Source organism: Calypte anna, chromosome 2 (genome assembly GCF_003957555.1).
Source record: "Calypte anna isolate BGI_N300 chromosome 2, bCalAnn1_v1.p, whole genome shotgun sequence".
NCBI classification, from domain to species: Eukaryota; Metazoa; Chordata; class Aves; order Apodiformes; family Trochilidae; genus Calypte; species Calypte anna.
The window spans coordinates 147,607,199-147,621,989 of NC_044245.1; the positions used below are offsets into that span (position 1 = coordinate 147,607,199).

The following is a 14,791-nucleotide window of genomic DNA, read 5'->3' on the forward strand; positions in this document are numbered from 1 at the left end:
TCCCAGAGCTTTCTGTTCTCCAAGATAAAGAAGCCCAATTCTCTCAGCCTGGCTCCACAGGAGAGCTTCTCCAGTCCTCTGATCATCATTGTGGTCTCCTCTGGACTTGCTCCAACAGCTCCATGTCCTTCTTGTGTTAAAGCCTCAGCATCTCCTTTCTTCCCTGTGTGTACCTGTGTGCCACATCACAGCAAACTCCTGCACAAGTGGCAGCTCAGCCAAAAATCTCAGAAGCTGGAGCAAAGGAGAATTTCCCCCTCCCCACTGTGTTCTCCTCACCACCTCGTGTGCCTCAATGCAGGGTATGGGGTGGCCATTCCCAAATGCCAACCACCTTCCTGAAGCTCTCTGAGCCACCAGTGGCACTCCCACCTTGTTGTGTTTTTTTTTGTGTGTGCACTGGGAGTGTTTCCTTGAGCCCAGCCCACCAGACCTCACAGTAGCTTGAGGTCTAAGCCAAAAAACCTTTTTTGCCAGGCTCACACACAACCTCAGGTCCCCCTATGAATGGAGCAAACCCCCAAAACACCTCCTTGAAGGCAGAAGCTGCTTGGGCTGGCTTAACCAAACCTGCAGGATGCTGCCTCTTCCCCAGGCACTGATAAAAAGATGAAGTCCTTCACCCTCAGACCACAGACACAGAGCCATAAGCTCCCCCCCTAGCTCCTGGCAAGGTTCCCAGGCAGGGCATTATAAAGCCCTCCAGGTCCTTGTGAAGCATCCAATACATTCCAGGCACTGGAAAGACAGAGGGATACTTGGGATAAAAAGTCCTCACTCAGGTGCTGGGAGGTGCAGGGGAGGTTGTTATGTGTCCATGGTCAACTGTATGAGGTTCAACAAGGACAAGTGCCAGGTCCTTCACTTAGGTCACAACAGACCCAGTCAACACTATAGGCTGGAAAGTAGTGCCCAAGGGAAAGAGACCTCTAAGTCTTGGTCACTAGGAGCTAAATTATGAGCCAGCAGTGTGCCCAAGTGGCCAAGAAGGCCAACAGCATCCTGGCTTGTATCAGCAATAGTGTGACCAACAGGACTAGGGCAGGGATCATCCTCTGTTTATCCTGGGTTCAGTTTTGGGCCCCTCACTAAAAGAAGAACACTGAGGTGCTGGGTTGTGTCCAGAGAAGGGCAACCAAGCTGGGGAAGGATCTGGAGAACAAGTCCTACCTATGGGAAGCAGCTCAGAGAACTGGTGATGTTTAGCCTGGAGAAAGGGAGGCTGAGGGGGAGACCTTCTCACTCTCTACAGCTACCTGAAAGGAGGATGAAGTGAGATGAGGCTGTCTCTTCTCCCAAGTACTAAGTGATAGGAGAGAAGAAATGGCCTCAAGTTGTGCCAGGGGAGATTTAGATTGGATATTAGAGGAAACTTCTTCACTGAAAGGATCATCAGGCACTGGAACAGGCCCAAGGCAATGGTGGAGTCACCAGCCCTGGATATATTTAAAAGCCATGTAGATGTGGTGTTGAGGGACGTGGCTTAGTGGTGGATTTGGCAGTGCTGGGTTAATGGTTGGACTTGATGATCTTACAGAGTCTTATCCAAGCAGAACAACTCCATGATTCTCTGTGTATCACTGCAAAGCCCCTTGCCATGATGTGCTGGTGGAGCTGGCAGGGGATGTGACAGGAACAGGGAAACTCTGCTGTGCCCAAACATCAGGCTTGGGGTCCTCCAACACATCCCACCCCAAAAACCCAGTGATGATTCCACTCATTGCTCTGGGATGCCACCAAGGGCTGTGGTACCACCAAGGGCTGTGGTACCGCAGGCGATTGTGCCACTGCCCCATCCCCCTCATCAATCTTGACATCAGCTCTTGGTCCCAAAACATGCAGTTGAGTCCTGGCCCACCCCTTCTAGCCTCCTCTCCTTACCTCCAAGAAGGTGCTGAGCGTGGCATTGGTGGGGTTGTGGGTGATGAGGAACCTCATGTTTTTGTAGCAGACCTCCACGGGCGCAGGGCGGTTCATCCGGGCCATGGTGGGATGGAGCGTTGAGGTGGTGCTGATGATGGGAGGGAAAAAAAAAAAAAACCCCAAGAAAAGTGTGGCGTGGAGGGGATGGGTTAAAAAAAAAAACAAAACACCCAAGCAACGACCCCTCTGTGATGAAAAAATAAAACAAGGATGGAGAACTCAATATACAGACGTTGTGCAAATAATCCCAGCTCCTGGGAGCGCGCCGGCTTCCTTGACACACCGCAAGCCTCCCCGGGGTGGGAGGAGGAAAAAAATAATATTAATGATGATAATAATAATTAAAAAAAAAGAAAAAGAAATAATAAAAAAAAATCCCTTTGCTGTAGTGTTGGTGTCCTGGGGGCGTGTGCGACGCTGCTGCCTCCGGTGCCGTGCGGGTCCCTGGCGCTCTAGAAAGGCCTCGGCATATGGGGGGGGGTTGGTGGTGGTGGGAGGGGACCCCCCTCACGTTACCCCATCGGGGTATGTGGAGTACTTGGGGGTGTCACGGGGGGCCGGGAGCCTACGGGGCGGCGTCGGCGGCGTCCGGGAGCGGTGCCTCGCTGGGGCGATCCATGCACGGGAGCCTTGAATGGTTGAGTCGGGAGGGTCGGGATGAGGTGAGGAAGAGGGTGGGTGCCTCACGGGGTGGGCTGTTGGGGGCCACGGGGTTCAGAGCTGCTCCTCAGCACCTCCATAAGTCCTGGGAAAGAGCGAGGCTGAAGGAGAAGAAAAGGGAAAAGCAGTTGGTGATGGTGGCCTCATCCCCCCAGACCGTCTCTCCGAGGAAGCCTCTGGCTAGGGTGGGAGGTCACTGCCCCCTTCCTGGAAGTTTTCAAGTTTTCCTGGTCTAGTGGAAGGTGTCCCTGTTGGTAGCAGGGGGTTGGAACCAAATAACCTCTAAGGTCCCTTCCACCTAAACCATTCCATGATTCCATATGACACATGGTGCACCCACCTGCACCAGCACCCGCGGCATGCCTGACCATGCCCATTTTCACAGATTTAGAGAGTGAAATGGGGTTTAAAAAAACCCAAACAAACCTCAAATATCATGTGAAATAGCACTGAAAAGCCGAGGGGGGCAGGGAACTCACACACAAAAGGGAAAAGCACATGGCAGGGAAAGGGGCTTGTTCTCACACCACCCCACACCATTACCCAGATTGTAAACCACACGAGCTGACCCCCCTGGCACCCATCCAGTCCCCTCAGACCTCACCTTTGTGTCCCAGTCCCCCCAGACCTCACCTTTGTGTCCCTGAAGCACCACTGCAGATATTTCCACCCCAAAAGCAGCTCTCTGCCCAAACCCAGCCCTTGCTGCCCCTTCCTCAGCCACAAGCTCCCAGTGCTGCTCGAGCAGCTCATGTCCACCAAATGCACCTCTAATACTCTTAGGCCAATTAAGCTGCCCACAAATGAGCTTTCTTGTGGAGGGGGGTGAAGAGAGGAACGGGCTGTGGGCAGGCAGTTTTACCAACCCTGGTGATGGATGAATGTCCCTGCCAGAATCCCCATCACTGCCAGAGCAACCCTGGGGCATCTTTACCTTCCAGCATGGCAATGGGCAGGATCAAAAAAACACAATCATGAAAAAGCCAGAAAATCCAAGATGGGCTCAGAGGGTGCTCCCAGCCCTGCTGGGAGAGGAGGGAAACCCAGTGCTTCCCTGGGTCTTTACCACCAGACTCTTGTTTTGAAGCTGGTCCCTTCCCCGGGTCAGCGGCTGCTTAGCGCCGGAGACTCAAAATAGACCATAAGCACATAAGTAACCCACGTCTGTCTGGCATGCAACCCCTTGCCTCCCCTCCTGATGCCCCAGAGCCCAGAAACTTTCCCTTCTGGGTTGTTTAATCCCGATGCAAGGAGATGAAGTGGGAGCAGGGAGGTGAGCTGAGCACCAAACAGCTCATTGCACCGTGCCCAGTTGCTGTCGCTCCGTGCCTGAGCATCGTGTAAAACCCACTCACTGGCTCCAGAATGAAAAAATCAAATAGCAAAAAACCCCCAAAGCCCAAACAGCAAATAAATAATACAGCAAAAGGGGAAAAAGAGACAGGTGAGGTGGGAAGGGGACGCGGGGCTGCATTTTGAAACATGCCCAGCATGGCTGCTGAAACTGTGGGGTTTCCTGCTGGCAGGGCGCTAATTATTAATTTCAAGCAGCATGTGCAAGCCCTGGCACTGCCCTGATGCACAGCACATCCTTGCATCCATGAGTTTAGAGTCAGGATTTTGGAAAGAAGCTTAGAGGGGGCTAAGAGCTGGGCAAGGGACAGAAATCAAGGGGATTTTGGCCCTGAACCCTCCCTAGCTCCTCCACAGACTCTGATATGTTCCCTTCCTTTCTCCCAAAGTTGTCCCAAGACCCTTTGTCAACCACATCACAGCACTCCTGACTCATTGTTTTTCCTGGAAAAAATGTGGGTAAGGCTACACCAGAGGCAGGAAGAGATGGGATGGAGCCAGCTCCAATCTGTGATGGTGACAAATGGCTGAGTTGTGTCAACCAATGGGCTCCTTCAGTTACAGTGTGTTGGGTTTATTCTTTTCTTCAGGATGATGAAAAAGGACATGAAGGTGTTGGAGCAAGTCTAGAGGAGGGTCACAAAGATGATCAGAGGACTGGAGAACATCTGCTATGGAGACAGGCTGAGAGAGTTGGGGTTGCTCAGCCTGGAGAAGAGAAAGCTCCATGGAGACCTTAGAGCACCTTCCAGTGCCTGAAGGGGCTACAGGAAAGTTGGGGAGGGACTTTGTACAAGGGCATGGAGTGATAGGAGAAGGGGGAAGGATTTTAAACTGAGAGAGGGGAGATTTAGGTTAGACATTAGGAAGAAATTCTTTAATTTGAGGATGATGAGACACTGGCACAGGTTGCATTGGGAAATTGTGGATACCCCATCCCTGGAAGTGTTGAAAGCCAGGTTGGATGGGGCTTGGAGCAACCTGGTCTAGTGGGAGGTGTCCCTGCCCATGGCAGGGGGTTTGGAACTAGATGATCTATCTTTAAGGTCCTTTCCAACCCAAACCATTCAATGACTGCCAAAACTAATAACCCACCCTGAAAGGAGGCTCTGCCAAGTTCAAACCCAACCCGGGCTGGAGGGATGAGTGGGACATCCCAGGGGGAATTTTCCATCCTTCACTGAGAAAATCAGTTCTTAGCAGCTGATGGATGCTGGAAGCTCAGCTGAGAGTGAGAGGTGTGAGTCAGAGCTACCTCCCAGCAGCATTTTGGGTAAGATTCAGAGCAGATCAGTTTCAAGTTAATTCTGATCTCCCCTGGGGGCAGTTAACCCTCCCAAACTGGACCACGGCAGCTGGATCTTTGCTCAAACTTTGCAATGCTCCAAACGAGATGAGATGGGAAATCTGCACTCTCCCCAGGGTTAAAGTGCTTTTCCAGTGATATTCCTATCCATCACTTCACTCATGGGATCTGTTCACCCCCAAAATGAGCTCACCATGGCTGGGTAAGAAGTAGTGATTCTGGAGGGTAATTCTGGGATGTTTTGGGCTATGTGGCTCCTACAGGTCCAACCACTAATCTCTGGGCCAGCACGGGCAACAGAAGAGCCAGAAACCCTATGAATGAATGTTTCCCAAGAAAAATATGCTGGCAACCCAGCTTAAGGAAGCTTCTTCCTTCCTTCTTTATTCACTTTATGAAAAGAAGAGGTTAAAGCCCTCCAATGGGATGGGAGGTGGGAGGGATGGGCAGACACAGATACCTGCTCAAAGGGAAGAGCTGCTGGAAAGCTGCTGCTGCCCCAAATCATCCCCTTGCAAACCAAGTTTCTCTGGAGAGAAGGACCTGAGGGTCTTCTGCTTTTTCTTTTAATGTTTTCAGCTCTTGGCTCGTTCAGCTCCAGCTACCATTAACCACATCTTGTCTCCTGGCCCCTTTGTCTCAATGCACTATCATGAGAGGTTTTTGCAGAGAATCAGCAAAAAAAAAAAACCAACCCAAAACTCCTCCTAACAACCTCATACCCTGTTCTCACCAGCTGCAGGGTCATGTTAATACCAACTGTGACCAAGTTTAACCATGTCCTGGATTAAATCCACCCATAGCAAGCACCAACTCCAGAGCTTCCCACCCTCATCCAACTCGTGGCTCATGCTCCACTGGCACTCTGGATACCAGCTAATTTTTTTATTGGCTTGGATGCACTCTCTGCCAGTAACAGAGGTTCACTGCCTGTGTATTAGAACATCCAGTGCTCCTTTCCCACAACATCTCCTCTCCAGTGGAAGCGTTTCAAGTATTCTGGCAATTTGCACATCTTGGCAATTCAGCCCCAAAGCTCCTAAATTCCTAACGGATTTTCAGTCACAAACCAACCCCAGCACTACTGTCTGGGATGCTGATCACCCTACTAAGCATGGCAGAACAACGTGGAAAAGGGTGTTTCAGTAATATTGATAACCTGCCAAGTGAATCAATACCCTTCTGACTCCAGCGTTACCATCGAGCGGTTTGGGTTGGAAGGGACCTCAAAGATCCCTTTGTTGGGAAGGTGGGATTGGGAGTAGGGAGAGTAGGATTTGATCAGCCCTAAGAGGAAAGGCCCAGATGGTGTCTTGCTACATGGGCTGAAACTAGGATAAAGATTGAGCAAATCATAGAATGGTTTGGGTTGGAAGGGACCTTGGAGACCATCCAGTTCCAACCCCCCTGCATGGGTAGGTTCACCTTCCACCAGACCAGGTTGTTCCAAGCCCCATCCAACCTGGCTTTGAACACTTCCAGGGATGGGGCATCCACAGCTTCCCTGGGCAACCTGTGCCTGTCTCACCACCCTCACAGGAAAAAATTTCTTCCTAATGGTTAACCTAAATCTCCCCTCCCTCAGTTTAAAATCCTTCCCCCTTGTCCTATCACTCCATGCCCTTGTAAAAAGTCCCTCCCCAACTTTCCTGTAGCCCCTTCAGGCACTGGAAGGTGCTCTAAGGTCTCCATGGAGCCTTCTCTTCTCCAGGCTGAACAACCCCAACACCAGCTTCCCTGGGGAACCTGTCCCAGTGTCTCACCACTCTCACAGTGAAGAATTTTGTCCTAATGTCTAAAGTTTCTAGTTCTTTCATAAGAAGTTTTGCAGCCACGAGCCTGGCAAGGATTTATGTTGGATGCAGTTCATGTTGACTGAGTGATGGAGAATCCTGCTCCAGCATTCCACTGAGCCACCACCTCCCTGCCTGCACCCCAAAGCAGCAGTGATAATGGGAATATTTTAATTATTCCCATGCAATGTGATGTCTCCACATACTTTGGCCTCCCAACAGTCCATGGATGGACCCTGCTGCAGCAGCAAGAATGAAGCTGCTCTTCCTCCCAGCACCTCAAGGCAAAATGAAGGCCAGGGCTGGACCAGTAAACCAGTGCCAGACCTAATGGCCACACTGCTGGCACTCAGGCTACTGGAACGCAGCTGGCCAGCTCAGGTTCTCCTAAGCAACTCCCCCAAAAAAGGAGTAAGAAAGCTCTGCAGAGCCAAACTGTTGCTCCACATGGGACTTGGAAAAAAGGCTCTTACTCACCCAAGCAGTGTGTATCTCACTTGTACATTAATACAGCTGTCTCCCAAGTGAGGATATCTCACGTTCAAGGTTCACTCTCAGAAAAATCTAACACCCATCTGTGCTACATATTCTGGGTGCCCACTCCTTGGAAGTGTTGAAGGCCAAGTTGGAGCAACCTTGTCTAGTGGGAGGTGTCCCTGCCCATGCAGGGGGGTTGGAACCAGATAATCTCCAAGGTCCCTTCCAACCCAAACCATTCTATGATTTGCTCAATCTTTATCCTAGTTTCAGCCCATGTAGCAAGACACCATCTGGGCCTTTCCTCTTAGGGCTGATCAGGTCCTTCTCTCCCTGCTCTCAATCCCACCTTCCCAATGAGAATTTCCATTATCCTGAGAACTCATTGCAAGTTTCTGAATAATCCCAGTTATTCCCAAGTAGGAATTCTGCAGATGTCTATCACTGCTCCATGGGACCACAGTGAGCAGGTCTACAAGGTTTGGTTGCACACACAAGGTGTGTGCAAGGTGCGTGCACAAGGTTGCACCAGCAGCACCACCAACCCTTCCCACTGCTGCCACCCAGAGCACCACCACTGTCACCAGTACCCAGTGATACCACCAACACCACTGTCACCAATGCCACCACCACCCAGAATACCCTCACTGCCACCACTGCTACCAACACACTTCCAACAGCAACACCAATGGCATCATCACTGCCAACACCACCACTGCCACCAAAACCAACAATGCCACCAGCATCACCAATGCCATCATCACTGCCAACACCACCACTGCCACCAGCACCACCAATGCCACCACTGCCACCAACACTACCAATGCCACCACTGCCACCAGTGCCACCACTGCCAGCAGCATCACCAATGCCAACAATGCCACCACTGCCACCAGTGCCACCACAAGGAGTAGAGGTCCCAGAAAGTGGAGAGCCATGGTGCTGTCCCCAAGTCCCCAACCACAGTAGGGGCCTGGCCAGAGGAAAGCCAATGAGCTGAGATTTCCTTCGGCCACATCCGCAGGGAAGGAAACAGGAGAGATCTGGGAGGAGAGTGATGGAAACAAAACAGCCTGCAGGAATCTCCTGGGGGCAGAGGAATAAGCAGCCACCAGCACGTCCTGTTCCAGGTGCAGGGCTGGAAAAAGCAGACAGGGATGTCCTGGAAAAAGCCACGCCAGACACGATGGGGAGGTGACACTGTCTGCTAGGAGAACCTCGCTGGGTTTTTCCTCCAAGGGGTTATTTTTTTTGTTTGATCTGTTGCCAGAAAGGATATATTTTAAACAATACAGCAAGAAGGAGGATTAATATTGCCTGGGTGCAGAGGGGGACCAAAAAGGAGCTCTTGGCAGCCCACTGAAACCCACCTGCAAGAGAAACTTGTTTATGCATCTGCCTCCACATCCTTTTTAAGGTTAATGCCAGCTCACAGGACAACTGGCAGAAAAGAGCTGCACAGCTCTTGGTTTTGTGGCCCTGGAAAGAGATTTTAGGAGTTTGGTTTCAGGCAGTGGGGAAAGATGATTTTGGAATGGAGATATGCAAGCAGGAGGCACTGGGAAACAGGGAAAAAGGGAGGAACAGGGAAGATGAGAGGGTGAGCCAGGCAAGCTGATAAAAAGAAGAACAGAGGTTTCCCAGTGCTGTGCAAGTTGAGAGGCCCTGGTAACACAACCGACCCCTTTTTATCTTTTATTTGCACTTTTTTCCTTTGAAGAGAGGCTGAGGCACAGAAAGTGCCTAAAGTGCTTTGGGAGTTGCTTTTCCCTCTTGGTGCTGGTCCCTAACCCTGATGGGACACGGACTCTGTGCTGACCCAAGGATGGCCAGGGCTGTCCCTCCTGCCCCCTGCTCATAGGGTAATGCCCTGGAAGGAAGGCAAGATGCTCCAGGTACACCCTTTGAGCAGCCTTTTAGCTGCAATTTCAAGTTTTCCCCCCAAGCAGCTTGGATGTTAGGTGTGCATGGATGGTGTGGTTTTCCTAACCTAACTCCTTGCACCACCAGAAATTCAACCACCAGAAGCAGCTCATCAAAAAACCACAAAAAGGCACCAATTGTTCATCAGTGGGGGAGGAAAAAAACCAAAACCAAGTGTCTCCCCCCCCCCAGTTCCTCCCGTCCCTGTCAGCGGATGGACTCAGATGGCAGTGAGATCCTGGTTTTATGATCCGGGATATCCCCTCAGCCACAATCCCCCAGCAGCTGCAAGGAGCTCACAGCCGTGGCACCCACGTCAGAGGCTTTTCCTGGCTTGGATTTGAAAGGAAAGAAAGGGAAATTGAAAAAAAAAAATTATAAATATCTACATATATATGGAAGGGGGGAGGAAGAGAGACCAACCCCATGGGGGAAAATAACAGGCTTTGGGCTGGCTGCCTCCCAGATCTGCAGAGGGTGTGCCCCAGAGGGGTTTTTTTTTCTCCTTTAGGGGGTGAAAAGCTTGGTCATTTGGGGACAGGCAGTCCCCACACTTTGGTGCCTGATGCACAGGGAAATCAGGCACCCCGAATACTGGGGCCAGCTCTCCCCTGTCCTTCAGGGATTTCTTTTGGCCAGAGGAAGCAGGAAAAAAGTAAATAAGGAACTCTGCATCTGAAGGAGCATTTCCAGGCTTCTTGCCTTGCCCAAAAAAACATCCTGGGAAAGAAAAAAGAACCCAAAACACACAGGGGGGGAGGGTGGGCAAACTGACCCCAGCAGTCCCCCTCATGCTTCTCCCACCCTCCCATCTCTGGCACAGATGAACATCTGCTCATCTTTTCTTGTGGTTTCCTGCAGCATTTTGAGCAAATTTAATACTTGTGGCAGGTGTCTGAAGGTCAAAATACAGGGGAAGGAGTGATGCCTCTTACGGGGGAAGCCCCAGGAAAATGTGCAGCTCCTCAGGAAGGTTATGGAGGGGTTGCTGAGACCTCCCCTTTGAAGTACAGCTGGAGCTGGTCCCTGGGGGACACCCTCTTTTTGGGAGAGGTGCAACCTGAGTTTAGTTTTTCCACCACCTACCCCACCACCAGTGTTTTGGTCCCTGGTCTTCCACCAGAAATTTTCCAATTTTGCTATTTCCCAAGTCCCCACTTGGTGGTGGCATCCAGATGTGAGGATGTCCCCATGCTGCCTGGTCCTATCTCCCCATCAAGCCAACATTCAGCCCTGATCAAAGGGCAGTGGTGGCCCTTGCACAACCCCCAACTCCAACCAGTCCCAGTGGCTTTGAGAGACATTTGTTGACAAAGAAGGAGGCTCCAGGGGACTCGATCTACCCGAAAGATGGATTTTGATCTGCACAGACTGTTGACAGTACACTCTGGCCCAGCACTGGAGAGAACAAAACCTATTCTGCCTGTGAGGAGCTCCATGAAAAAAGTCTCCTCTGGTGGCATCCAGCTATAGCCAAGCTCTGGAGAAAGGCAGTTTTTCCAAGTTAAGATGGGTTTGGTGAGTCCCTGAACTTCCTCTACCACTCAGACCCCCTGTCCTCCCAAACCATCTCACTTTTGCTCCCCAGTATGGGGTTTCCACATTTCACCCCATGGAGACAGGGTCATCTTGTGACAGGATGCTGGGGGCCAGCCCTGTCCCTTGTGGTAGGCACCAAAACACTTCTGATGGCAGCCACCAACCCAAGTGAAGAGTTCTACATGGAAAATCCTGGGGTGGCTCCTTGTCCTCACCATCCCTGACTGCTGTCACCCACTCCTAGCAGAAACCACCCCTTAAAACAACCCTTCCAGGGCTGTCCCGTTCCCAGCAGGATGGGACAGAGATGCTGCATGCAGGTGATGCCTCAGGATTCCTAAATATATGCAGAGATGCCATGGAAAACATGATGGGTGTAAATCAGGATAATTAAAACCCATAGAGCAAGAGAAGGGAGGTGGAAATATCTCCTACTGCTGTGAGGGATGCTGCAAGGTCTGATGGTGCCCAGGAACAGAACCACAGAAAAGTTTGGGTTGGAAAAGAGAGCTTTAAGATCATCAAGTCCAACCCTTAACCCAGCACACTGTCAAGTCCACCCCTAAACCATGTCCCTAAGCACCACACCTCCACATCTCTTAAATATCTCCAGGGATGGTGACTCCACCATTGCCCTGGGCAGCCTGTTTCAAACCCCACCAGTGAAGGAATTTTTCCTAATATCCAAGCCAAATCTCCCCTGGCACAATTTGAGGCCATTTTCTCATCCCATCACTTGTTACTTAGGAAAAGCAACCCACTATTGCTGATACAAGCCAGGATGCTGGTGGCCTTCTTGGCCACCTGAGCACATTGCTGGCTCATATTCATCCAGGTGTCAAAAATCAGGTCCTTTTCTGCCAGGCACTTTCCTCTAAGTCTTCCCCAAGCCTCCAATGTTGCCTGGGGATGTTGTGACCCAAGTGGAGGACTCAGCACTTGTTGAACTTCATATGAGTGCCCTCAGCCCCACTGATTCAACCTCTCCAAGTCCCTCTGCAGAGCCTTCCTTCCCTCAAGCAGATCAACACTCCTCCTCAGCTTGCTCTTGCCTGCAAACTTACTGAGGCGGGGGTCCATCCCCTCATCTGCAAAGGCAACACATTGGCAAAGCTCTGAGGATAAAACTGGGAAGCTCCAACCTGCCATGGATGGTTGGATCCTGGACCCTTCCCTGCTCCCCTGCAATCCACCACCATCAGTGACAGGGACCAAACCCTTTGGTCTGAGCTGCTGCTGCTCTGAAAACACCCAGTGCCACGAGAGGCTGTGCAGGTGGGTGCCAGGAGGTGTCCCCAGGCTGTGACAGTTTGCAGAGCAAACAAAGGTGGTTTTCTTTCAAATAAAAGATCAAAGGGAATGAAATGTCAAAAGTTGCAGCTGCTCTCGCTGCTGGGATCCCGGTGTCCCCGCTTGCTGTGCACAGTCCCAGCATTGCTGAGCCCAGGTATGTCAAGCTTTGTACTTTGTCCTCAGCCAAATTTACACCCCCTTAACATGGGAGATGGGGGAAACGAGCTGGAAGGAGGAGAAGAACTGAGCAGCACTTTGGAGAAGAACACTGAGCCAGTGCGTAGATTTTTTATCCCAGTCTATAGTGACAGGACAAGGGACAGTGGCTTGAGACTAAGAAGGGAAATTTAGATTGGATATAAGGAAGAAATTCTATATGATAAAGGTGGTGAGACACTGGCACTGGTTGCCCAGAGAAGTTCTGGCTTCCCCTTCCTTGGAAATGTTCAAAGCCAGATTGGATGGGGCTTGGAAGAACCAGACCTCGTGGGAGACTTTCCTGCCCATGGTCTCTTCCATCCCAAACCATTCTCTGATTCTGTGATTGCTCCATGGTCAGGCTGGCCAGGTGACAACATGGCCCTTCCCTGAAGCTCTTCATCCAGTGGGTTCCAAAGTGAATTTAAGATCTGGCAAGGGACTGAAAGTCCTGGCTGGCACAGGACTGAGCTTTAGGAAAACCCTTTTGGCAAGGAGACCAGAGTCCTACAATGCTCAGGACATGATTGTGGGCTCCCTCATTACAACCAAGCTGGTCTGCCTCCAGGCTGTGAACCAGAAGCAGAAAGCAGATGCTGATCATAGAATCACAGAATCATAGAATTGGCTGGGTTGGAAGGGACCTCAGAGATCATCAAGTCCAACCCTTGATCCACTACTGCTGCAGTTCCCAGCCCATGGCACTGAGTGCCACATCCAGTCTCTTTTGAAATATCTCCAGACACAGAGAATCCACTACTTCCCTGGGCAGCCCATTCCAATGTCTGATCACCCTCTCCCTAAAAAAATTCTTTCTAATATCCAACCTAAACCTCCCCTGGCACAACTTGAGACCGTGCCCTCTTGTCTTGCTGAGAGTTGCCTGGAAAAAGAGACCAACCCCCCCCTGGCTCCATCCTCCTTTCAGGGAGTTGTAGAGAGTGATGAGGTCTCCCCTGAGCCTCCTCTTCTCCAGGCTGAACACCCCCACCTCCCTCAGCCTCTCCTCATAGGATCTGTGCTCGAGTCCCTTCACCAGCCTGGTTGCCCTCCTTTGGACCTGCTCCAGGACCTCGATATCCTTCCTAAACTGAGGGGCCCAGAACTGATGAGTTTAAATCACATTCTCAATCACAAAGCAGTTGTGCTCTGGTCTGCCAAGGCTCCTCCTGGCTGCTGTTTGTGGCAAAACAGCTGAAAAAAGAACTGATGGGAAACTACAGAGATCCTGGTGCTTCTTGTCACTTACATGAGCTGTCTTTTGATACATAAGGTGAACAGTCATCTAATCCTATTCCTGTCATTCACAGAAAGGATTTCCAGCAGCAGCTTTATTAAAAAACCAGCAAACATCCAATCTCCAAAAGAGAAATGGCAAAGATTTGCTCAAGGAAAAAATCCTGCTCCAGCAGGAGATGCCATGGGATGCTGCTCCTCATTCCCCTTCCCATCCCAGCAGGGAAAGCAGGAAGGTCACACACCACAGCCCAGCTGGATAGGATGGACCATGTCCAAGTGGTTCTGGAGGAGGAGGACAACATCCTCAGCTAAATAAAAGGAAGAGAAGAAAACCCATCCCAGCTACTGCTGTGGAAGATCAAGGGAACACTGCAACAAGTGGGGAAGCCACATCCCAAGGAAAAGTGCACCTGGATAAAGCAAATCCAGCAGCAGGATGTTGCAACCCTAAAGCACCTTTCCAGATTTATCCTGCTCTTGGGACAATGTGGAGGTGAAGTGGTCACTGCACGGAGTCTTCCAGGTGGGGGGAGCCTGCAGTCAGCAACTCCACATTGCTGCTCCCTGCAACACCAACAGATTTGCAAGAGAGCACCACTAAATTTGCAAGAAAACACCTGACTGCTCAAGAAATGCCCAGAAATGTTTATTCATGATCAAAGCTTACGCTTTGACTTTCTTTTTGACTTTCTTTCATCGGGGTATTTGCATGAAACCTGCGTTGCCTTCAGGGAAATGCAAATTTCCTGCAGAAAGGGAAGAATCTGGAGGTGCTGTCTGCTCAGACGTGCAGGGGAAGCAACATTTTACCACCTGAAAATAAAATAAAAGCTGAGATGTGGAGCCTCCCCACCCTGCTCAGCAGGAAAACTTCCTCAGCTCCTAAGGCTGGATCCAGCAGGGATGGGACAGGCAGGATGTGGTGTTTCATCCCTGCTCTGCACATCCTCCCTGGCCCCAGGGGTAAGCTTTAATGACCTGAAGAATGCAAGCTCCTCCAGCTCTGCTTGGCTCCTAAATGGTTTCAGAGGTGTTTGGACACCCTGGCGTGGGTGGCATTTCCCAGACATCCTTGCTGCACCAGAAC

General features: G+C 50.9%; 1 protein-coding gene across 1 annotated transcript in view; it reads right to left on the reverse strand.

The window, feature by feature from the left end:
- PTP4A3 (protein tyrosine phosphatase 4A3) overlaps positions 1-14,791 on the reverse strand; it is a 54,281-nt gene that overhangs the window by 12,753 nt on the left and 26,737 nt on the right. Inside the window, exon 2 of the mRNA XM_030444346.1 lies at positions 1,882-2,684. Coding sequence (XP_030300206.1) covers positions 1,882-1,986 — 105 coding nt within the window. The 5' untranslated portion in view covers positions 1,987-2,684. The remainder of the gene's footprint in view (positions 1-1,881; positions 2,685-14,791) is intronic.